General features: G+C 42.5%; 1 protein-coding gene across 5 annotated transcripts in view; it reads left to right on the plus strand.

Annotated features, from left to right (window-relative positions):
- MYO1B (myosin IB) overlaps window positions 1-24,962 on the plus strand; it is a 203,599-nt gene that overhangs the window by 34,911 nt on the left and 143,726 nt on the right. For 2 of the 5 annotated variants that reach the window (XM_056111659.1, XM_056111660.1), the window contains exons 1-3: window positions 34-49; window positions 3,569-3,712; window positions 23,693-23,808. In XM_056111659.1, coding sequence (XP_055967634.1) covers window positions 38-49; window positions 3,569-3,712; window positions 23,693-23,808 — 272 coding nt within the window. In that variant the 5' untranslated portion in view covers window positions 34-37. Of the gene's footprint in view, window positions 1-32; window positions 50-3,568; window positions 3,713-23,692; window positions 23,809-24,962 lie in introns of those variants that run through there. The other 3 variants (XM_056111658.1, XM_056111657.1, XM_056111656.1) reach the window with 2 other exon arrangements.

Below are 24,962 nucleotides of genomic sequence, written 5' to 3' on the forward strand. Positions count from 1 at the left end.
AACCCATCGGACTTGCTGGAGACATGTATTTGAAAAGATGGAGAAGCAGGTAATTATAGTGAAAGGCTGTCTGTCTAATTATCATTACCTGCAGCAAAGCTTTTGTCTTCACAGGACTGTTTCTATAAATAGATTCGAAACCTACCCCAGGGCAGAGGGTTCCCATTCCTCTTCTTTTTGCTTAATTTAAATTGCTAGTTTGCTGTGGTTATTTCTGAAACCTTTCTCAGGTTGACATCCCTCTTAATCCCTAAACTTTTTTCCCTCATCTGCCAAATTATATGTAATGCATCCCAACTAGAGTGCTTTTGGCATTTCACGAGTTGAAAGATCTTGAAATTTGATTTAAATGTTAATTGATTGTGACAAAGGTCGGGTACTCGTGTTCCTATTCCTGTACAGTTCTTTTTGCCTGGACTTGGGTGTGGGACCAGCTGTCTCCTGGCTTCTTCTGCATCTCTAGAGACTGGCTGGTGTCCCCACCCAATTGATGTTGTTTGAGAATGTCTGGCCTACTTCAGAGTGTGGGAAGTCATTCTCAGTATTATTGTCACTGGGTTGCAACCATACTTTTTCCCCCCTTCAGGTGGAGTTGACGTGAGGCTAAAAAAGGAGCAGAAAGCATATTTGATTTTTTCCTTCTCTTTTCAATATTAAAACTTTCTGGGTTGCTTTTGCTCATAGAAAAATGTATTTCTTCTTGTTCTCCCCCTTTTGACTTTTTCAGTAACCACTTAATTTTTTTTTTAAAGTTGGGTAACAAACAATGGATGTATTTCTGCATTTGTAGAAGTCACTAATTAATACTCCTTGTTAATTGTTCCAGTAGTGAATAGTAAACAACTGATCATCTTTCTCAGCATTCCTTGAAACAATCCATGGGACCTGGGTATGTGACTTGGTCGAAGAGCATTTGTCTTGCCTGTGTGTGATGCTGGGTTCCATCTCTGACATGATCACCCCCCCGGTATAAATAAAACAGTTCATCTAAAATGAAGTTTCTGTTGCTTGTGTTTTGGAGGGGCCTCCTAAGCATGTTTATAGGGACCCTCTGGCTATTTTTGGCCAACCAGTCTGGGATTTCAGTAAATAGGATGTGGTGTTGCATGGGTTCTGTGGTGTCCTGGGTCATCCTAGTGGTATTAGGGGGAAACTGGTCATTTTCAAGGGATGCACCCAGAGAAGCTTGGAGGAACATGTGGGACATGTGGAACTTGCATCTGTTACATGTAAGACTGCCCCCTTAACCTCTGTACTATCTTCCAGCCCTTCTGCTGCCACTCTTAAAGATGCAAGATGGTGAACTCTACATTAGAATAGGGAAACTGTTTTTTTTTAAATTATTATTATTATTTTATTGAATCACCGTGAGATAGTTACAAGCTTTCATGTTTGGGTTACAATCACACAATGATCAAACACCCATCCCTCCACCAGTGCACATTCCCCACCACCAGTATCCCCAGTATACCCCCCCCTTCCCACCCTCCCCCTGCCTCCATAACAGACAGTATTCCCCATGCTCTCTCTCTACTTTGGGGCATTATGGTTTGTAATACGGACACTGAGAGGTTATCATGTTTGGACCTTTATCTACTTTCAGCACACATCTCCCATCTCGACCAGTTCCTCAAGCCATCATTTTCTTAGTGATCCCTTCTTTATTCCAGCTGCCTTCTCCCCTTTGCTCATGAGGCAGGCTTCTGGCTCTGGAGCAATCTTCCTGTCCCATGTATCTACTATCCTTAGGTGTCAGCCTCATGTTATGTTGTTTCATACTCCACAAATGAGTGCAGTCCTTCTATGTATGTCCCTCTCTTTCTGACTCATTTCACTTAGCAAGATGCTTTCCATGTCTGTCCATTTATAAGCAAAGTTCATGACTTCCTCTCTCCTGACAGATGCATAGTATTTCATTGTGTAGATGTACCAAAGTTTCTTTAACCAATCATCTGTTCTAGGGCACTTGGGTTGTTTCCAGATTTTGGCTATGGTGAACAGTGCTGCAGTGAACATATAGGTACAGATGTCATTTCTACTGTGCTTTCTTGTATCCTCGGGACATATTCCGAGAAGTGGTATTGCAGGGTCATATGGAAGCTCCAATTCTAGTTTTTGAAAGACTGTCCATTGTTTTCCAGAAAGGCTGGGCTAGTGGGCATTTCCACCTACAGTGAAAGAGTGGGGGACAGTGTTTTCATTTGTGAAGTTTTAAGCAAGTAGGTTCAAAGAAATTTGATTAGAATCTGTGGGAATTTAAAGTTGATTGGCACCATGTATGAATATTAACGATGGGGGTAAACTCAGCACTAGAAATGCCTTACTTTTTCTGCTTGGTAGACTTTCTATATTGAGTTAAAGGGAAGTGAAAATTTTCAGTCTGTTCATTGATGACTTTGGTTTTATCATAACCTGTTTGTTGAACTGACAATTAAGAACATTGCAATGAGGTCCTCTTGACAGGAGGCCATTGCTGCTTTACAAGTGAGTTGTGTTCTGTTCTTTAAATATTGGGAGCCAGAAAGATACCTCAGTGGACTGAGCATATGCTTTGCATGAAGTATTAAGAAGATATCCTATTTTTTAATCACCTGAGCATCACCAGGTGTGACCCCCAAGTCTGAAAAAGAGTATCGACTCCCGAAATGAAATTCCCCTTCATAGTTGTGGTGTTTCAAGTAAATATTGAATTCTTTAGTATAAAATGTAACCCACTCTGATAACCACAGCATAATGTCTTAATCTCCCTAAGCCTCCCTATATCCTCCCACCTTCTCATTATTATTATTATTATTGTTATTGTTGTTATTGTTATTGTGGTGTCTGGGGTCACATACTTCTCTGATTGCATACTTTGGTGGCTTGATTGCTGGGGGTTGCATACGTGGTTAGGGTGTGGCTCACAGCAGCAGAGCTACTAGAATCATGCTTGGCATGTGGGGATCAAACTCCGGCATGGCTGGTGCTCTGCCACTGAGCACCTCATCACTAAACTTTAGCCTCATGCCTTAAAGTTGGAATCTAGTCATTCTCTTGGCCTCTTAGAGTTACAGTGAGATGTAAATTGATCAGAACATGCACTGTTTTAATACAGCATCTGCTCTGTGGCAGGCATTCAATAAAAGTTAGTGTCATTCTAAAAACATTTCCTGGGGAAACACGTTCAACATTTCATCATGGAATGCTGGGCATTCCAGCCTGCCATTGACATGCAGGGGATGCTTCACAGTGATAGGTTCCATGCTCTGGCTGGAGTTTTGCAACTTCCTGTGGAGAGGGGGAGGTATGAAGAAGAAACTGGATATCCGGGTTTCCTAGTATATCTTTGTGTAAAGGATTTGGCCTGGGATGGTTGACATTGTGGCAGCAGTTTGGCAATGGAGCTTCTAGTGACTTGATGTCACTATTAACTGTCTCAGCAGCTTCAGCCAGGGGAAGTAGGGAGGAAGGGGATGGCATTTATGAGGCCCTTTGGAGTTACTGATGATTCATTCCTATGGTGGAGCTAAGAACTGTCAAAAAATAATTTTGCTCATTTAAATAAAACCCTTTCTCCCCTTTCCTACAGTGGGAGACTATGGCCAAGATGGAGGTGAAAACGTCACTTCTGGACAATATGATTGGGGTTGGAGATATGGTTCTTCTCGAACCTCTCAACGAGGAGACCTTCATCAACAACCTCAAGAAGCGCTTTGACCATAATGAAATATACGTGAGTATCCAAAAAAGGTTGTTTGCAGGGTTTGGACTTGGTATTCTGTGACTGCCCCCCCCCCCCCCGACTTTTATGTCTGCTCTCAAAATCGAGAGAAACTTGTTTATTCTCTGAGGACTGTACTTTTTTTGAATAGGAGCCTCTCCTAGTAGGGCTGGCAGGCACGGGCAGACCCTATGCCTGGCCGTGAGGGCCGGATGGTTCAGCGCCCAGCTCAGCAATGTCAGAGATCATCCACAAGACAATAAGCAGTGCCAGGGATCAAACTCTTGTGTGATAAGCATGTTCTCTACTAATTCCAGCTACCTCCTCTTCAACCCTCGGAAGGAGTTTTGTGTTCACTCCTTTGGCACATGATCAACATTGGTTAGAATCAAGTGAGCTGTCTCTTCCTAAGTTGTTTATATAGTGCTAATAGAGTGCCAGATGTGTGCAGTTACTGTGTGTACTGGTCACTGGGGGAGGGGTGAGGCTGAAAGCATGTAAATGGTTGGGCTTCTGCCTTCCTTGTAACATGTATTTGGAAGAAATTTCTAAATCCCTTGACATCTTTTAGGTCCCTTTACAAGATTAGTATCCTGAAGGCTGGGAATATGGCTCAGTGGTAAAGTGCATGCCTTGTGTGCCTAGACCAGGGTTTGATTTCTGTTGCTGCAGCAGAGAGAATAATTTGCATCTAATTATTGGGAAGAAACTCTTTAAAGTGCAAGGCAGTAAGCTGTCAGAAATGTCATGAACCTTCCTGACATTTGTAATTTGCAGGGATTGGAGCAAATTACCAGATAAGATATGTATTTGGATTCTGGAGACATAGTACAGTGGTTAGGGCTCTTGCCTTGCATGCACTCAACCTGGGTTTGTTCCCTGGCATCCCAGATGGTCCCCTGAACACTGCCAGAAGTAACCCCTGAGCACCACCAAGTGTGGCTCAAAAAAATCAAAACCCATAAAACAAAAATCACTGCAAAACCAACACTCTATTTGGTACTTGGATATTTGGGGGCCATGTCCTGCTACACAAAAAAAGTGTAATGCAATATATGAAATTGAAAACAAGTGCTTGTTTTCAACAATGGGAGACACTTTGTGTTTTAAGAAATTCTTTAAAAGGATTTCACAACATTCCTTTGATTATCAATTTCCTTAAATATATTTGAAACCTGCGTAAAAATTCACTTACATGCAGCTTTCCCCGAATTCATCCAAAACTCAGAAATCTGCACATGTTCAGGTTGACCTGTGGTGTTGACTGTACCAGTGAAATGGGCATGGACTCAGAAAGCCCTGACAGAGACAAAAGCAGGGTAGAGGGGAGAGGAGTTGGTTTGAATAAATTCTGCTTTGTTTGAATTCATGTCTCATGTCTCCCCTTTGAAAAATTCCCTGTGTGCAGTGGTGCACTTGATTACTGAGACATGCTTCATATTTTTTTTTGTTGACATTAGAAGTGAAGGAGGAAATATAAATAAATGAAGGAGAGATGCTTACTGACATGGGATCAACTAAAACTTGTTACCTACAATTTAAAATGACATGCAAAGTGATATTATTTTATGCCACTATTTTTCCAAACAGCCAGTCACATTTCAGGGAAAACTTTGGATATCTTCTTCTCCTCCTTCTCCTCCTCCTCCTCCTCCTTCTCCTCCTCCTCCCCCCCCTCCCCTTTCCCTTCTCCCTCCTTCTTCCTCCTTTTTCTTTTTTTTGTTATTTATTTTTTTGGGTGACACCTGGTGATGCATAGGGGTTACTCCTGGCTCATGCACTCAGGAATTAACTCCTTATACTCAGGGGACTGTATGGGATGCTGGGAATCAAACTGGTTGGCCGTGTGCAAGGCAAATGCCCTACCCTCTGTGCTATTGCTCCAGCCCCTTTGGATACCTTCTTAATGAAAAAAGTAGTCATCATCTGGAAATTGCACTCTTTTAATTTGTTGGTTGGAGGTCTGGTGTAGGGTGTTGACAGTAACTGAGCTATGTGAACATCGTTTTTAGAATATTAATTTGATAATTGAATGCAAAACCAGACTGAGGTAAGTCACCTAAAGTTCTGTTCCAGGTGGGAGAGGTCTAAAACCGCTACCATAGAGTGGGGAAGAGAAGTGCTTGGTTTGGCAGAGACACCTGGGGTCACTTTCCCTTCAAGTGTAGCAGTTCATCTTTCAGGTGGGAAAACCAGAGGTTTCTGCAGCTTGAATGGAAACAGATCTGAGAGCAAATAAATGGCAGGCTTTCAACATTGGTCTTTGGGTTGGAGATAAGAAGGAATCAATTATATTGTAATTAATTCCGCTGGTCATTTTTCTTTTGGGCCCTAAGAAGCATAGTATGCTTTTAGGTGAACTTAAATGGAATGGAGAATAGAATGTTATTTGCATTTAAATACCTTAGTTGGTGCCCACTAAAAAAAAAAATCCCCTTTTAAACAAACTTCTAAATGTTAGCATTCATGAGTCTTTAGCAGATAAAGTGTCTGGTTGTCAACCCCACATGATTTTATTTTCTGACTAGGAACCATCTTTTGTGCTATAAAACAAAAGCATAAAATTGCCTTCTGCTTCCACATACGCATATCAATGAACATTTTCCATCATAGCTTAGGAATATCATTGCCTTGAGATATGTCTCTTTATATTGGAGCGTTAAATACACATTGGCGGGTCAGACATATTTTTAAGGCAATAAAAGAAAAGCAGGCAGTGTTTTTAATGAGGGTGCGATTTGTGGATGTGCGGACATATTAATATGCAGAGAAAGAAAAACTGACTTTGCGATGACAGGTGAGGACAAAGAAGGGATAGAGACTTTTTTTTAGACCCGGATTATAGGGTTTGTTAAAATCAGGCATGTATTGTTTCTAGTAATAAAACCTTTTTGCATAGCTGGCATACGGTCCAAGTGGTAGGTTACAAGTTCCATCTCCGGCACAGCAGGGTCTCTGGAGCACTGTTGAGGTGGTGGTAGTGGCACCCAAGCACTGTGCCAATGTGTCCGGACACTGGACTAAGCCCCAAGAGTCCCAGCATTGCATATCATTTGTGCCGCCCTTGGGGAATCAGTTTTTACCTCTCATTATGATAATATTCCTACTTTCCTTTCGTTTATGGGTTGTTGCAAAATTGTTTGGGCCATGGCCAAAGGCCAAGTTAATAGGATATATTGTATGACATTCTCCAGTCATTTCCATCACTTTGTTTTTAAACTTTTTCCCTGAAAATGAAGTTGGTGATCTGGGGGCTAGAGAGATAGTTAAGGTTCCATCCTAGCACCACATATGATCCCTGGAGCCTGACAGGAGTAATCCTGGACTACAAAGCCGGGAGTCAACCCTGAGCATCACCAGGTGTGGCACCAAACCAAGCCAAACAAAAATTTAGTTGCGATTTTAGGCTTTTGCAGGCTCATAACTTTGTTTTTGTTTTCGTGTCAGTTTTCGGGCCACACCTGGCACTCAAGATTTACTTTGGGCTCTGTGCTCAAGGATCACTCCTGGTGGGCTCAGAGGATCAAGTGAGCTTCCAGGGATTAAACCTGAGTGGGCTGCTTACAGAGCAAGCACCCTACGTGCTGTACCATCGCTCTGGCCTATCATTGCTTTGTTTTTATGTGCTAAAAGTGGACAGCAGTGTATTATGATCCATCATGCAAAAGAACAGTTTTATTTTTTGTCTTCATTGTTGTGAGGGCCACACGTGGCAGGGTCAAGGGCTCCTAGTGGCTTTCAGCGGGCCACTTGGTACTAGAGATTGAACTGGGGCATCACATATTTAAGACGTGCTCTGTCTTGAAGCTGCAGCCATGGTCCTGCCATTTATATGTTCAGATAATTGAGAAGGAGCCAGAGAATGAAAGAAAACTCAGTGGAGGCTTTTGAACTCTGGGAATAAGCCATAGCCCCTACTGGGGCTCATATGTGAACCTCTAAACTCGAGGGATGCACCCCAGATGGCATCCTGCCATCTGTCTTCCTCCTTGCCTAGAATTAAGAAATAGTCTCTGCCTCCTGGAAGGGGTTACTTTGCCCTTGGATAAGAGTTATCAACTCTCTTATCTCCCTGTGATCCTTTGACTCTCCAGCTAGCTAAATCTGGAAGTAGGAATCCCAAGTGGTCCCCTCATACTAAATTTGAAGCCCTGGGGGCCAGAGTTGTAATGCTTGCTACAGAAAGCCTGTGCGTTACCTGTCTCAGGTCTTGGTTTCAGTCCCCTCAGCAGCCTAGCCCTCCTTCCCCAAGTAAAAGCGAACCAAATCCCCAAAGCAGAAAACACCCTTGCCATGATTTCTGGGTCGGCCCTTGGAGTCATATAATTCTCAAAGTCCTGACTCTGCTCTCAGGAAGAAAAGTATAAGTCCTACCTTCAGGGTTGGGGGAAGGTTAACTTTTCCTTACATGGACCCAACCAAGTCACTCTATTGATGTGGCAGGAAGTGGCAAGGCCTGGATGCTGATGAGACCCCTACAGTAAGAAGCCCCTTGCAGTTTAGTAGGAAGTCTGTCCCGAAGTGGCCTCGTGGATGTTGCCCTTAGAGGATATTCCCTTATTGGAAGCATCAGGACTTCATCCAGGTGCCCCCCATGCATGCCTCACGCCCCTGCTGGGAACTCCTCACTGCTGCAAATAGGTGCCCCCTAGGATGCTACGGGTATAGTGGAAATCCAGTGAGAGAGAAATTTCCTTGAAATATTTGCTTCCCTCATACCATATTTCTCTGCCTCCTTGGCACATCCTGTTTTTATCAGTCATACTGGGCTGGAGTGATAACACAGCAGATAGGGCGTTTGCCTTGCAGGCACGAACCCGGGTTCGATTTCCTTCATCCCTCTCCGAGAGCCCAGCAAACTACCGAGAGTATCCCACCCGCACAGCAGAGCCTAACAAGCTCCCTGTGGTGTATTTGATGTGCCAAAAACAATAAGAACAAGTCTCACAATGGAGACGTTACTGGTGCCTGCTCGAGCAAATAGGTGAACAACGGGAGGACAGTGCTACAGTGCTACGGGCACAGAAGAGCTTTGCAGGATGATCATACTTTTTGTTGTTGCTGTTGTTGTTGTTCCCCCATCCCTCCAATGGTCTTAAAATCCATGACGATTAAGTGGTGTCACACGGGTAATTCAGATGCATCTGGATTTTTCATCGGTTATGGTCCTCGCGGCCTTCTTTGAATGGGAAATATTTTTAATACCGACAAGTAGATTTAAGCTGGTTTTAATCCGTATTGCCAGGTTATAGATCTTCTAGGTCCAGAGGTCTGAGTCAGTCCAGTTTTATAACTTTATGGTAAATGGGTCATAGCAGAAATGACTGCTTTGAAGGATTTGTAAAAATTGCCTTCGTTTTTACAATCAATGTTAGGATTAGGCTCCCTTCCCAGCAGTGCTCTGTCGCCTGGAGGTGGGGGGTAGGGAGCAGGCATACTCAGACGACTGGTGCAGGCCTGTCCGTTTGGTGCTTGGGCCCAGTAGTGCTTGGCTGCCCAGTGGATCAGACACTGAACTCTGGGCCTCCTTTAAGGGCCAGGCGCGTGCTCCACAGTCCTGAGGCACAGGTGCTGCTATAAAAGATCCTCAAGTGTTTGCTCCAGGACTATTTCTTTTTCGTTTGAAGTGTGTTTACACACTTGTTTAAAAAGTCTTGAATTGGTTCCTAGCCTGCCGGTTGCTAGAAAGTCTAAATCTGGGACCATTCCCGGCCTGGTCTCTGCAGCAGGGCTGTGTGGTTGAAGGGAAGGAGGATCCGGGGAGCAGAGGTGGGAGTATCACTCCTATAGGCTCAGACATGGTTGGTTTCCGTCCTCTCTTTGGGCAGAGGGCAGTTCAGGGGCACGTCGTGTCCTTTGGTCTTGTTGCCTCTCTGTGGGGTCAGTGGCTGGAGATGCTGGTGGTGACAATCCTGAGCACTGCTGTTCTGCGCCTCTCCTTGCCCTCTGTCAGACCTTCTTCCGGCCACCTCGGCCCTGCCCCCAGCTCCGTGGTCACATTTCATGGAACCTGGGCTAGGATGGGCAGCCCGGCCAGACACTTTTCTGTATTTAGGGTGACTGGTCAGGACGGTGGTTCCGTTCAAGAACAGGAAAGCAGCAATTTAGGCAATAATGAGGTCCAGAGAAAATTTTGCTAACTAAAGAACCAAGCGGTCAGTTCTCTGACATGAAGTATTTTTGGTGCTGACAAATAGATTTAGTTTGTTTTCCTTCGGACTTAATTGTGCTGAGGACCCTCCAGAGAAGGTAGGTCTACATTAGTCCAATTTTAGTATCTTCAAGTCAACACTAATTGTAGTGGTAAGAATGGCTGATATTTGAGTCTACTCAAAAGTGTCCTGATAGCACAGCGGTAGGGCGTTTGCCTTGCAAGCAGCCAGTCCGCCTGAGCCGGGTTCGATTCCTCCACCCCTCTCGGAGAGCCTGGCAAGCTACCGAGAGTATTCAATATGCCAAACACAGTAACAAGAAGTCTCACAATGGAGACGTTACTGGGCCCGCTCGAGCAAAAGTGTCTTAAGCTTTAGAAGTTTCTGTTATACGTTGGATCCCCATAAGGGCACTTTAAGGAAAAGTGTCTTAACTATACCTATTTAGTCTATTTGGTTTAAAATATTGCAGAGCTGAAGAGATACCTCAGCTGGAGGAGTGCATTCTTTGCAGATGGGATGCCTGGTTCAAGCGCCTGCAATTCCTGATCCCCTGCCCATTAGGTATTGGCACTTTGATATAGTATGATAACACTGTATCCCTAGAGAATATTAGCTTTCATACTCTTGCAAGCCGGGGTAACCTTAATAGAAATTTATTTAATTGATTACTTACATTCTGGAATTGGAGTTAGAAGGGATGATGGACTTTTACTTTACCCAGAGAACCCAGGACCCAACAGGGTTGACCGAAACTAACTGAAACAAGAACTGTCTTTCCTTCCACCTCCCTTTCCATCTTATCCGAGGGAGAAGGGGAGGGAGTCTTTGAACTGGTGAAATGACATGTCTCGATTATATATCTGGTTGTATATGAGCCTACTGGGCCAGTTGAATTGGTAAATTACTGGCAAAAACAGAGGAGAAACTGTGATTTTGCGAATGAATTTTTGGTGTTTAGAGACACGCAGTACTTAGATGGCTAAAGTTAATTTAAGAAATAGTGACAAGGCTGAAGAGAAATGTTGTGTCTCAGTTCTGAATACAGTCTAAGCTCTTGGACAGTTTTATAGTTTCTTTTCATAATAACACGACACTTTCAATCTTTGCAAACCCTCTCAAAGTCTTTGTTGGGGAAAATGTTCTTTGGGGCTGGAGTGATAGTACAGTGGGTCAGCTGCCTGCCTTGCACACAATCTCAGGTGCTTATCTGCTACCTTCTAAGTTTCCTGTATACAAAGACCATTTCAGAAGGGTTGGCATTCCAGGGCTCATCACTGTACATTCTGGTGGCCAGTATATTCCATTGAACAAAACTGTATTTCTGTAATCACAACAGGTACTCTTTGTGGGATGCCTGCTGTGTGTAAGGAACTAGGTTTTGTACTATGACACAGTGTCCTTTGTTCCTCATAATTAAGTGAGGGAGAAAGTAGATTTATCCTCCTTGTTCAGATGTGGAAATTTTGGTCAAGTCTGTGTAGGAGGATCACAAAAAAAATGAAGACTTGGGCCAGGTAACAGGGAAATCTATAACATTTCAGATACATTTAAAACTCTCTAATATTGCATGACATAGAATCAGAATCAAAAACTCAAAAACATCTTGGATGACTTAAATTCATCATATCCTCTTCTCAGCCTGTGCATCAAGTGTAGTTTAAACCACTTGCCAGCTGCAGCTCTGATTCTTAACCTTGTGGGATGCCTGCTGTGTGTAAGGAGCTAGGTTTTGTACTATGACACAGTGTCCTGTGTTTCAAGGTTCTGTGTTTATCATCGACACTGTGTCACTCACAGAATCTTTGCTCTAGGCAAGCCCTTCTATTCCCTGTCTCTGAAGAGAGGCTGGGCAGACCTTTGTGCCTGTGTCCCATGCTTTCACCTCTTAGCACGTGCCAGACTTTCCATTCTTTGAAGCCTGAATAATAGTACATCTATGCACACCCATATTTTTCTATCGTATCCTTCCATTGATGGAATAGGGGTTACTTCTGCCTTTTGGCAAATATGAATTGTATTGCAGTCACTCAGAGTGTACAGATACCTATTACATATATATATATATATATATATATACATATATATACACATACACACACATAGTTGTTGATATATATATATATATATATATATATATATATATATATATGCATATCTCTGGAGTGATAGCACAGTGGTAGGGCATTTGCCTTGCACGCAGCCAACATGGCCGACCCGAGTTCCATTCCTCTGCCCCTCTCGGAGAGCCCGGCAAGCTACCGAGAGTATCTTGCCCGCACGGCAGAGCCTGGCAAGCTCCCCGTGACGTATTCGATATGCCAGACACAGTAACAACAAAGTCTCCAATGGAGACGTTACTGGGCCCGCTCGAGCAAATCGATGATCAACGGGAGGGCCTTATACATATCTCAACAATTTTAGCAGAAATTTGTTCCAGTAAAGGGGCAATTGAGCTACCACTAAAACCTAGTCATTTGCCACTCTCTTTTAGAGGAAACACCACGTTATTAGAATCACATTACTTCTGCTACATAGGCTCAACCCAGGAACTCAAGACTTCTTGGGTCTGTCTTGGACTTCTGAGGTTCACCAAGATCTTTTCTTCAACTTAGCTATTTAGACAGTAAGAGAAGACTCATATAGTCATGAACCACTTAAATCATGTTTTACCTGTTTTTATCACTTATGGTTAACTTTAACTTTGGAATTTTATGTTTTTATGGTATAAAGTCTCACCTCGTGAACTCTATTCTTGCCTCCTCTTGGGCTCCTGATCGTAGACCCATGATGCCTAACGGAACTTTTGCATCAAGAGGGCTTTTAGTTAAATATACATATATAAAAAGGTAAAGGTAAAGGCCCTCCCGTTGATCGTCGATTTGCTCGAGCGGGCCCAGTAACGTCTCCATTGGAGACTTTGTTGTTACTGTGTCTGGCATATCGAATACTCTCTCTCTCTCTCTCTCTCTCTATATATATATATATATATATATATGTATATATATATATATTTTAAAGAACGCTTTGCTTGCTTATAAAACCACTGGAGTCTAAATTCAGTCAAGGCAGTTGTATAACATTTGAAGTGTTATATTTCCTGAGACCCTACTACTGTCTGGGCTTTGTTTATTTCTGGAGGTATAAGAATCTCCATATGTGCACATGGTCATATAGGAGGCAGCTCGGCTTCTTACAGGAGAAACTCTCCATTACTCAGAGTTTGAAGGGACTGGTGTGTGGCACTGTGCACACAGGCTTCTCACGATTAGACAATCCTCTTAGCCCTTGGCTGGAAACTTCCCAGGCTAACATACAGCATGGATTGTGTGTTCTACTGAAAGAAAACAGATTCTTGGCTCTTGTGTGCCTCCCACTCTTCTTAGATGGTCATACAACTTAACCTCTTCAAACTCCATTGTTATGAATATAATGATATAGGATCCACATTTCTGTTCTAGGGATTTAGGGAAGAGGTATTTTGGTGTACATTATAGGTTGGCATCTTAATAGGTTTGTGGGTGAGGATTTTAAGGAATTAGTGATTGTAACCAAGAAACTAAAATTCAGGCTGAAGACAGGCGGTTGGTAGACAGATGGCTTGCCTACTTTAGGGGCCTGTCAAAGTAGGGGCTTTAAAGATATAGTATGAAAGAATTGCGTCTTTAAAACCCAGCACCAAAATAGTTACCGTGGTGAAAACAAATCACTGTAGGATTTCCTTATATATTTTCCTTTTGTTGGTAATTATCATTTAATTTTCAGTGTCATATGGGGAATTGGAATGTTCATTTTCAGTTTTCAAGACTTGTAAAGATTCTAATGTTTTGAGAGCTGTGATGTGAAATACGAATGAAGAAACATTTGTATTTTCCTCTTTATACTAAGGCTTCATTTTTGTCAGTTGTGGAGAAATGCATGGATAGTCCTATGGAATAGATACTAAATATTAAAATTTTCACTAATTTGAGCAAACTTTTATTAAAAAATCTTCTTATGTATTGCACAAATTCTTGTCATTTGTGTTCCTAATTATGCCTGATCAAACAGCAATGTTTGAAAGAGCTCTTAGGGCCACTTGAGTTGAACTCTTTTAAAATTTATGTGAGAATCTAGTGGGTAGGGCGTTTACCTTGCACGCAGCTGACCCCGCCGACCCAAGTTCAATTCTTCCGCCCCTCTCAGAGAGCCCGGAAAGCTACCTAGAGTATCTTGCCCACACGGCAAAGCTTGGCAAGCTCCCCATGACATATTCGATATGCCAAACACAGTAACAACAAGTCTCACAATGTTACTGGGCCCGCTTGAGCAAATCCATGAACATGGAAGGACAGTGACAGTCACATAAGGTGAAACCTTAACCTGGCATATCAACCTCTTTGGGCTCTATGCAAATTCTTATGTGAATATTATGTGCATATTTTTCCGGAAGCTCGTGAAAGGTTCATAACTTTTATTGGCATTCAGATAGATCAACAACTAATGAATGGTTAAGAAGGACTCTGTAGTGTTGTTTTTCAAATGGCAAGGTTTAGGTTATAAAACTATTTAGTGGAGACTGGAAATTGCTGGTGAATGTCCTCTAGAAAGAGACTTTGGTTTTTACTGTAATCGTAACAGAGATACTCAATAGTATTTGGTTATTTACAAGACATTTGTTCTGGAATGCTACAATATCTGAAATATGAAGATGGAGATTGTTTTGACTTGGGAATGTTTTCACATTCTTGATTTCTGTCTGCCCTTGAGCAGTAAGAGATAAACTTGCTAATTGAGTTTGCCCATTATAGAAAGGTACCGCTTTTTCTCTCTATTCTCTGTTTACTTTTTACTCCCTTCTCTGTCTTTGCCTACTTTTCCTCTCCAAGATGTCAGAGGGAAGTGGGGGTAGAGGAAGGAACTTTTAATTTTCCTATTGGTGGTGATTGGTTGTGCCTGAGGACTTGGGGGTCTGAGGGAGGTTGAACATGGAGGTGGTGAGCTAGGAAATGACTGGGATGATCAGGAGGTTGGTTATCCCAAGTAAATTAGTACACTAAGCGTATCTATACACGCGTAGACACATGGTACACACACATGCACATCTGGGCAAGGTAATGCAAGTCAAACTTGTTTTTGAGGGGCTGGAGTGATAGCACGGTGGGTAGGGCGTTTGCCTTGCACGTGGTCCGACCGGGTTTGATTCCCAGCATCCCATAAGGTCCCCCAAGCACGGCCAGGAGTAATTCCTGAGTGAATGAGTGAATGAACCAGGAGTAACCCCTGTGCATCACTGGGTGTGACCCAAAAAGCAAAAAAAAAAAAAACCCTTTTTTTTATAGTGTAGAATTGAACCCAATTGTGAGGTCACCTTGTCCACTGTGTAGAAATAGTCATTTGCAGTATGATCAGTATACTATAACATCCTCTGGATTTTGTTTGTTTTGTTTGTATTTTGGGCCATATCTGGTGGTTCTGGTGACTTTTGAGTTCATGCTCAGGGATAATTCCTGGCAGGGCTCAAGGAAATATATGTGGTGCCAGGGATCAAACTAGGTCTGGTGCATATATGGCAGGTGCCTCTGCCCACTGTCCTATTGTTCCAGCTTCTAACATCCTCTGGATTTGTGTGTGTGTGTGTGTGTTTGTGTGTGTGTGTGTGTGTGTGTGTGTTTGTGGTGGGGGTGGGGTTCACATCTGGCTGTGCTCAAGGTTTACTCCTGGGTCTGTGCTCAGGATTACACCTGGTAGGGCTTGGGAGATATATGGGATGCTGGGGATTGAACCTAGATCTTGAGAAAAGCAAGCACTTTATCCTGCTATATTATATGAGCGCTTCAGCCCTCATCTGTGGAATTTAATAGGAATTGGTTCACTGTCACTATCCTCCCGTTGTTCATCGATTTGCTCAAGCGGGCCCAGTAACGTCTCCATCATGAGACTTGTTGTTACTGTGTTTGGCATATCCAGTACGCAGTACGCAGTATGTCACGGGTAGCTTGCCAGGCTGTGCCGTGCGGGCGAGATAGTCTCGGTAGCTTGCTGGGCTCTCCGAGAGGGGCTGAGGAATCGAACTCGGGTTGGCCATGTTGGCTGCTTGTAAGGCAAACGCCCTACCACTGTGCTATTGGTTAGGGCTTTTTTTTTTTTTTGAATCCATGGCAATCTGAGAACTAACTTGAAGTGAGATCACAGCCACTCACATGACCTAGAGGGGAGGGAGAACCCACCTTCTTGGGCTCTTTTGGTCCCTTCAGTACTAGAACTCAGGAGAAGGGCATTATGGTCACAAGCTCCTTCGGGGGTTGGGTGCATTATATAAATTGCCACTTACTCTCAGTTGAATAAGTGAGTGGAACTTTAGCGTGTCAGTGGTTGGTCCTTCCATTGTACCATTTTGTAAAGGTTAAAATGCTTTTTAAACTTTCTCTCTCCATAGCATATACGAAATGAAAGTGTCCAGCCTTTTCATCTGTATGCTTGATACTAAGAAGCTGTGTCTTATCTCCCAACTTTGTGATTTCAGCAGCTAATGAGGATAGTTTTGATTCATTTTAGTACATGATGCAATAAGAAAATTACTTTGATATCCAGTTGGGTTTTTTGTTATTTGAAACAAAATTGGAAAGGTATATAATTTCTAAATCCAAGTGTTGATTGATAGGAAAATCAATCTGGTCCCTCTGTTCTGATCTCCAAGCAGGAGGTTTACTCTGGTACTGTAGAATGTCTAGAGGGTTGTTACCTAAGATGAGAGTTGCTTTGTAAATTTCTCTGAGCCAATCAGTTGTTGTCAAGAATGTCTCTGCATTTTAGAGGAAGGAGAAGACTGCACATTTGGAGAGTTTCGTGGCTCTCAGGGTCTGTGTGAATCATTAGTGCTCTAAGTGGAAAGGAAGAGCCCTATAAACAGCCAGAACAGGTCTCGTAGTAGAGGGCAACCAATGAGGAAGTCAAGGTTAGAGACAGATTATCTGAAACATACAGAAAGTGAAATGGAGAGATATCTCTGTTTACTCTATTGTTTGCGTCTTTAGACTGATAAGGCCATTTCTCTTTCATCCCTTTTCTCTTTTCCTGTGTGAGCGCCCTTGCACAGGAATTGGGGAGGTTGGGGGGTGGGATAGGCAGTGGGCCACACCCAGAGGGTTCAGGGATTACTCTTAATTCAGCTCAGGGATTACTCCTGGCGGGGATTGGGAACATATGGAGCTGGGGAATGAGCCGGGTCAGTGAAATCCAAGGCCTTACTTACCTCTCTGACTCCTTGGATCATTTTCTGGAGCATTGAAGTAAAACAGTGTCACTGTCACTGTCCTCTCATTGTTCATCAATTTGCTCGAGCGGGCCCAGTAACGTTGTGAGACTTGTTACTGTGTTTGGCATATCGAATACATCACGGGTAGCTTGCCAGGCTTTGCCGTGCGGGCGAGATACTCTCGGTAGCTTGCCAGGCTCTCCAAGAGTAGCAGCGGAATTCGAACTCGGGTTGGCCATGCCCGTGTTGGCCTCGTGCAAGGCAAATGCCCTAGCTGCTGTACTATCACTCCAGCAGGGCAACAGCCATTTATTTGCGCCGTGTTCTCTGGGGCAGCAATTCAGGCTGAGTTCAGGTCTGATCTGGGGATCACACGTGTTGTGATTTTAGTCCTCTGATGCTCCCTGGGGCTGGGTGGTTTAGAACAGCCTGACTCATGGGCAAGAGGTTTGCAGCAGGTTATGTGGTTCATCTTGATTCTCCGTTTGAGCTCTTCCACAGGCTAGCTCGAGTTCATTGATAGAAATTCAAAAGTAGAAATTCTAATGCAACATACTTTCAGTTCTCTGCTATATCTCTTTTTCTTAAGGTTTCTTTGGTCAAATCAAGTAACGTGAAATGTATGGAGAAATAACTGTTTTTGAGTCATCCTGAATAGGATTGGCAGAACACTAGATGAAGGACAACCATGTTTTTGGGGGGTAGCATACCAAAATCACATTTAAAAGATTTGTGTATTCAGAATGGAAGCAATTGCTCCAGTCATCTTTACAAACCATCTGCCCCAGCTGGACAAGAAATGATGAGGAGAGGATTTGTTCAGTGGTAACAAATGGCATGTAGTTTTCAGGAAATATTAAGTACTGATTGTAGTGTGAGTGTTTTCATATTTCAACACAAAAACATTGAATGAGGGGCTGGAGAGATAAGTACATCGGGTAAGTTGCTTGCCTTGCACTGACCTTGGTTTGGTCCCCAAAACCCCACCTGGTCCCGTGAGCAATGCCAGGAGTGATCCCTTCAAGGAGTGCAGAGTGAGTGTTGCCTCAAATAAAAGCAAAACAAAATAATAATCATATAAGAGTTAATGACTCATACTATTCACTTTCTTGTTGATGAACTGTGTGAATCATACTCTCAGTTAACAAATACTTACTGGATGTGATTAAGGGGCTATACTTGTGATTAAGGGGGAAAGGGAAACAGCTAGGGACACTTGTCTACTTAATTCAGAATGTATAAAAGTTATAAGAAATGAAGAGGAACATATGACTTGGTAGTGAGGCTTTTGATTTTAGATTTGAGGCAGCAATTTTTTCTCTGCCAGAATAGTGGCAGATTTTTATTGAGTCACAAGATTAGCCACCATGAAATTTGGGTTTTAAAAGCAATTTGATAGGGGTTAGAGAGATAGTAAGTGGGTAGGGCACTTGTCTTGTACACAGCTAACCTGGTTTGATCGCTATTACCCCATATGGTCCTCCTGACGCTGATGAATACCACTGCCAGGTATGGCCAAATACTCCAGGAAATAAAAGAGCATCTTGCTACTTGGAAGATCTCTAATGACAAAACATCTAATTTCTTTGTTACACCTAAGAGTTACCTAGAACCCAGAGTCCTGTTTTGTTTGCTGAAAGAATACTGATCCTTAGTAACCTAACAATTGTTCAGGGAATAACTGATCATTGTCTTTTTCCTTCAACATGTGTAACACAGTTTTGTTTTAGCTAGGAGCTATTTAGATACTCAGTCTCAAACATTTACACCTGTTTGCTGAGATGGGTTGCAGTCCAAAGACGCCTTCCTGAAAAAAGTCTGCTGGGTTAAGTTAGGAAGCTTGGAATCATCTTTCATCAGACTAAATTAGTTGTATCCCTGTGTTGGAGCATCAGAAATAAATGCAAAAAGTTTCTTGGGAGCTGAGCATCCTGCTTACAACAGATTCTTCTTCACTCTTGATATTATCATTATAGAGAATGAAATCATATATGAATATGATCTTTTTCTGCGTGGGGAACTGTTATATAATCAATTTCATTATGACCCATGTTTTTAAAAAGAGCAAGGGGACAGCCATTCTGTGTGTCTGTTTTCTATTTTGTTTAAGTTTGTAGAAATACTTGGCAGTTTTCTTTATTTTAGTAGTAACAGTACTGGTATAACTTATTAGGAAGAGAATGTTTCCTTTTGTCGCATAACTCATGAAAGGGGGAGGTTAGAGGTAACTTCTTTCTTGGTCTAACCTCTGACCTGTTTAAAATTTTTGCCACCTTGATCACTAGATCACTTGATATCCCATTACTCATTAATTTCCTTGTATGGGTACCAGTAATGTCTTCATTTGTCCCTGTCATATGCTAGTGTAGTCCAATGGCGTCTGCTTGCTACAGGAACACAAAGAGCCTCAAACTATTTGTTCAGGGTCTTGATGAAGAAGTCTGACCATCTCGTAGGTGGGTGGCCACGTGTTCCTTAGATGTCACGTGGAATCCAGTCAGTAGCAACTCCAGTCCAGCAGTAGTCTTCAAATCGCATTACGTGTCCAGCTCATTTGATTTTTGATACCCGGGCAAACGATACAGAGTCCCTGAATTTTGATTGTCGATGGAGGTCGGAACTCCAGATTTCTTCTCTCGCTTGAGTGAAGCTTGATACTCCAAGCATAGCTCTTTTGATTCCTCTTTGGGTGACCAGAATAGCATTCTCATCTTGTTTTCGTAGGGCCCAGGTCCTTGAGGCATATGCTAGTGCAAGGAGAACAGTGCCATCTAGGTCTGTATTGTTTTTGTTATTACCCTTTCCTCCTCTTTCTGAAGTTGAAACTGAAAGGAAAAATTGAGACATTAAGATTGAATTACTGTTTCAATTAGATCACAATTACAGTAAGATTGAATGGCTTTTGCTTGTGGTATTGTCCTAGTCTTACAAAATGAACTACCCCTATACTTGGCTGCCAGGAATTTAAGATAGAAATGAGAAACAGTAAAGAGAGTTCTAGTTTATGGTTTAAAAGGTCTAGCATCTGCTAAAGTACAATATTGATCCATCAGAAAGAACATTTAAATTCTACATTCTATTTATCTTAACTATTTCAAAATTTTATTTTAGTCACCATGATTTACAAAACTCTTAATGTTAGGTTTCATGCATACAGAATCTTAACTACATACCCTCCAGGCTTGTGTCTGCTACCCTCCAACATTGAATCAAGGAGTCTGAATGTCCCCCCACCCCCACATTCCCATTTCTCCCCACCACTATGAGCTTAGTTCTGTAGACCATAACACATTCTGTTGCTTGTGCCATCTGTTATTCCCTTACTATGCTACTTCATATTCCACATAGGAGAGAGTTCATTCTGTACGATTCCCTCCAGTTTTATCCATGTAGCAATAAATTGCATGATTTTGCATGTCCATGCAATTATAACTGAGTGGTATTCCATCTAGTCATCAGTTCTTGGACGCTTGAGTTATCACTTAACTTCCCGTTAATCATCAATTTGCTCGAGCGGGCGCCAGTAACGTCTCCATTTGACCCTGTTGCGTGCTAATGTGGCCCAGTGGCATCTGTTCGCTCTAGGAACATGAAGAGCCTCAAACCGATCGTTCATGATCTTGATGAAGAAGTCTGACCATCTGGTAGGTGGGCGGCCACAAGGTCTTTTGACATCCCGTGGAATCCAGTCAGTAACAGCTCTAGTCCAGTGGTCATCTTTAAATTTCATTACATGACCAGCCCATCTGATTTTTGACACCTTGGCAAATGAGACAGCGTCCCTGATTCTTGATCGTAGATGGATGTCAGAACTCTGGATTCTTTCTCTCATTTGAGTGAAACGTGATATTCCAAGCATAGTTCTTTCTATTCTTCTTTGGGAGACCTGAATAGTGTTCTCATCTTGTTTGCGTAGGGCCCAGGTCTCTGAGGCATATGTTAATGCAGGAAGAACAGTGGAATCAAAGAGATGTGCCCGGAGCCGGAGGCTCTTCGTCCTCTTAGCTATTTCTTCGACACTCTTGAAGGCGTTCCAAGCCGCTCTCTTCCTCCTGTGCAGCTCGGGTGCCAGGTCATTTGTCATGTTGACTTCTCGACCTAGGTACACATAGCTGTTGCATTCGGAGATGGTCATTGCGTTGAGAGCGAATGGGGCGTCAGGAACGAGGCTGTTTCTCATAAACATTGTCTTCGTAAGATTCAGCTGTAGTCCGACCTTTCCACATTCACGGTCCAAGTCGGCTAGTATTTGTGCCGCTTGGCTGATGTTTGGTGTTATTAAAACAATATCATCAGCAAAGTGGAGATGGTGTAGTTGCCGACCATCTATCTTCATTCCCATTTCTTCCCATTCCAGTCATCGCATGATGTTCTCGAGGGTGGCACTGAAGAGTTTTGGTGAAATGGTATCACTCTGCTGAACCCCTCTCTTGACATCGATGATTACTTCTTTGTAGAATAATGAGATCCTGGTAGTGAATCCGCAGTACAGCTCACGGAGGATCTTGATGTATTGAGCTTGAATGCCCTGATTGGCTAGGGCTTCAATGACCACTTCCGTCTCAACAGAATCAAAGGCCTTCTTTAAATCAATGAACGTTAAACAGAGCGGCATCTTGAACTCCCGAGAAACCTCAATGAGCTTGGTTACCGTGTGGATATGGTCGATGGTGCTGAATCTTTTGCGGAACCCAGCTTGCTCGCATGGTTGTCCTTCATCTAGTGTTCTGCCAATCCTATTTAGGATGACTCGAGTGAACAACTTGTAGATGACAGACAATAAGCAGATCGGGCGATAGTTGCCAATGTCATGGATGTCTCCCTTCTTGAACAGTAGTACGGTCCTGCTGGTTTTCCATTGGGACGGAACCTTGCATTCAGACAGGTAGCGTGTGAAGAGCCGAGCCAGTGTATTGATGAGTACTGACGGCAGGTTCTTCAGGTGTTCAGGTCTGACCTTGTCTGGGCCGGGTGCTGTTCATTTCTTTACTGACGAAATGACGTGTCAGATTTCGGAAGAGAGAATGTTGGGAACAACATATCTATCCTGTGGAATTTGGTATGTCAGCAAGTGGACATGGCTATCAAAGAAATTTGTGTAGAAATCATGGATAATCTTCTCCATTGCCGTTCTGGAGGATGTGATGGATCCATCAGGACGTCGGAGGGCAGTCATCTTGGTCTTGTAGTTGGCGAAGGACAGGCGGGCATTACGAATACTTTTTCCGGCTTCTGCTGCATCTACCAGCACTTTTGCTCTTCTCTCTTTGAAGTCTTCCTTGATCACATCTCTGCACTGCTTTGCGACACTTGGGCTATTTTAAGATTTTGGCTGTTGGGAATAGTGCTGCAATGCTCCAGTGAACATAGGTGTACAAATGTCTTTTCTTGATAAAGTTTTTGAGCCTTTAGAGTAGATAGATGCCCAAAAGTGGAATTGATGGGTCATTTGGAAGCTCAGTTCTTAATTTGTTGAGAATTGTCCATATTTTAAAAAATCTATGTTCATTTAAATTTGGGACTGGAGCGATAGCACAGCAGTAGGGAGTTTGCCTTGCGTGCGGCTGGCACTACCAAGCCAGGTTCAATTCCTTCACCCCTCTCGGAGAGACCGGCAAGCTACCAAGAGTATCTTGCCCACATGGCAAAGCCTGGCAAGCTACCCATGACATATTTGATATGCCAAACACAGTAACAACAAGTCTCACCATGGAGACGTTACTGGGCCTGCTTGAGCAAATCAATAAACAACAGGAGGACAGTGCTACAGTGCTACATTTAAATTTGACATTAAGTGTGCCCACCTTCTGAAAAATTCATTTAAACAATAGTATTCCAGCACATTAGTTATAATACAAATTATGTTGTTTGAATATACAGAGGGTTGAGACTGAAGCAAAAGCACAGTGGGAAGGGAATTAATTTGCCTTGCACGTGGCTGACCTGGGTTAGCATCCCAGCATCCCATATGGTCCCCTGAGCACCACCAGTAGTAATTTCTGAGTGCAGAGCCAGAAGTAACTCCTGAGCATCACTGGGTGTGACCCAAAAAAGAAAAGAAAAAAAATATACAGAGGGAAATTGTGGTTTTGATATGGAATTAGTTCAGTCAGAGCCCAACACAGAAATGGAGAGATTTGTGGGAGATCAGTAGAACCAAAGTCAACTTCTTCAATGGATGTGGGTGTGAGTAGGAAGGAAGGGAAAAACAGGGTTACTATTGGAGGCTAAGGATGAGAGAAAGAAACACCATTTCTGACCAGAATCAGTGAGAACATAGACTATGCTCAAAAATTAATGTGGCTGGTGATGAAACTGGCAAAATTGGTAGACATTAGGATAACTTTCTTCAAGAATCATAAATTAACCAAGAGCTCTATTTTGCAAGGTATTTTTAATGAATGAACTATGTTTCCAGCTTTTAGCAAAAATGAATAAGCAGTCTTGATCAGTGATGTCTTCCAAGCTGTGAAATGGTTTTGAAAAGTGAATGGTAAGGTATGAGAGCAGATGTTCTGAAAAAGACAAACCCTCTACACTGAGGTTCAAGATGCTAGAAGACATCATTGTGCTAATGCGTTTATTTTATTCTTTTGTTTGCAGACATACATTGGAAGCGTGGTTATATCTGTTAACCCATACCGGTCATTGCCAATTTACTCACCAGAAAAAGTGGAAGATTATAGGAATAGAAATTTTTATGAATTGAGCCCTCACATGTAAGTACAGTGTTAAAAAGCCTCAAGTTTTGCTTTCCCTCCAGAAATGTGTTGTTGACAGATGTGTGCAGATGTTACCTTGGAGTCTTATGAAAATATTTGTGTGTGGGGGGAATCATTTGAAAAAGTCAGATAAAGAAAAGTGGAGGTGGATTGTTATGCCTAATTTTAAATTATTTCCCTCCCCCCATCCTTTGTTGGGTAGAAGATTTAAGTTCTGGAATATTTGCATTTAGTATGTAAGTATGGGCTGGAGCGATAGCACAGCGGTAGGGCGTTTGCCTTACAAGTGGCCAACATGGCTGACCCGAGTTCAATTTCTCCACCCCTCTCGGAGAGCCCGGCAAGCTACCGAGAGTATTCGATATGCCAGACACAGTAACAACAAAGTCTCCAATGGAGACGTTACTGGGCCCGCTCGAGCAAATCGACGATCAATGGGAGGGCCTTTACCTTTACCTTTTTATGTAAGTGACCTCTGTTAAAACTTGTTAAGCTAAAAAAGTCAACGAGTGCCCATTATTTTTGCAAATAAAATGGGGATTACATAGCTTATTACTATAAAGAGTCCAGTTTGTCTTGTCATAATCTTGTTGGGTCTAAAGAACCCCAGTCATGTTTTATGTAATAGTATTTGAGAGGAAAGGAATGCTGTCTGTGTGCGGTCTCTGAATGTTGCTCACTAGATGTGCTTATCAGGCCTGTGTTTCACTTTGTTTGAGGTTGGTCCACTTGTTGATTTCTCTGATGATGGTCAATTGTTAGTGTAATTCCTGTAAAAATTAACCTATTAGTATTGAAGTTGAGAGATCCTGAATTCAAGTGAAGAGAGAAGACGCAGTGTTCCAGTTTTCAGCAGGAAAGACTCTTCTTCCTCTATGATAGAACATCGGGTTTATTATTTTTGATAGAAAATAAAATTTAATAATTGCAGGAGACACACGCACACACACACACCATTGTTCAGTGAAAATTTATTTTGATATTGTAATACACAGAGCCATGTGGGGCCATTTGGAACAAAATATTTTTGTGAAGTGGTTATTAAAAATGGAACACTTTTTCCCCTAAAAATAGATTTCCCAGTTGCTCTTATGTCCTTTTGTTTGAACAAAACAAAAGATATGAAATTTGTTAACAATTTATCCATGAGG

The sequence above is a fragment of the Sorex fumeus genome, unplaced genomic scaffold (genome assembly GCF_029834395.1).
Source record: "Sorex fumeus unplaced genomic scaffold, SorFum_2.1 ptg000014l, whole genome shotgun sequence".
NCBI classification, from domain to species: Eukaryota; Metazoa; Chordata; class Mammalia; order Eulipotyphla; family Soricidae; genus Sorex; species Sorex fumeus.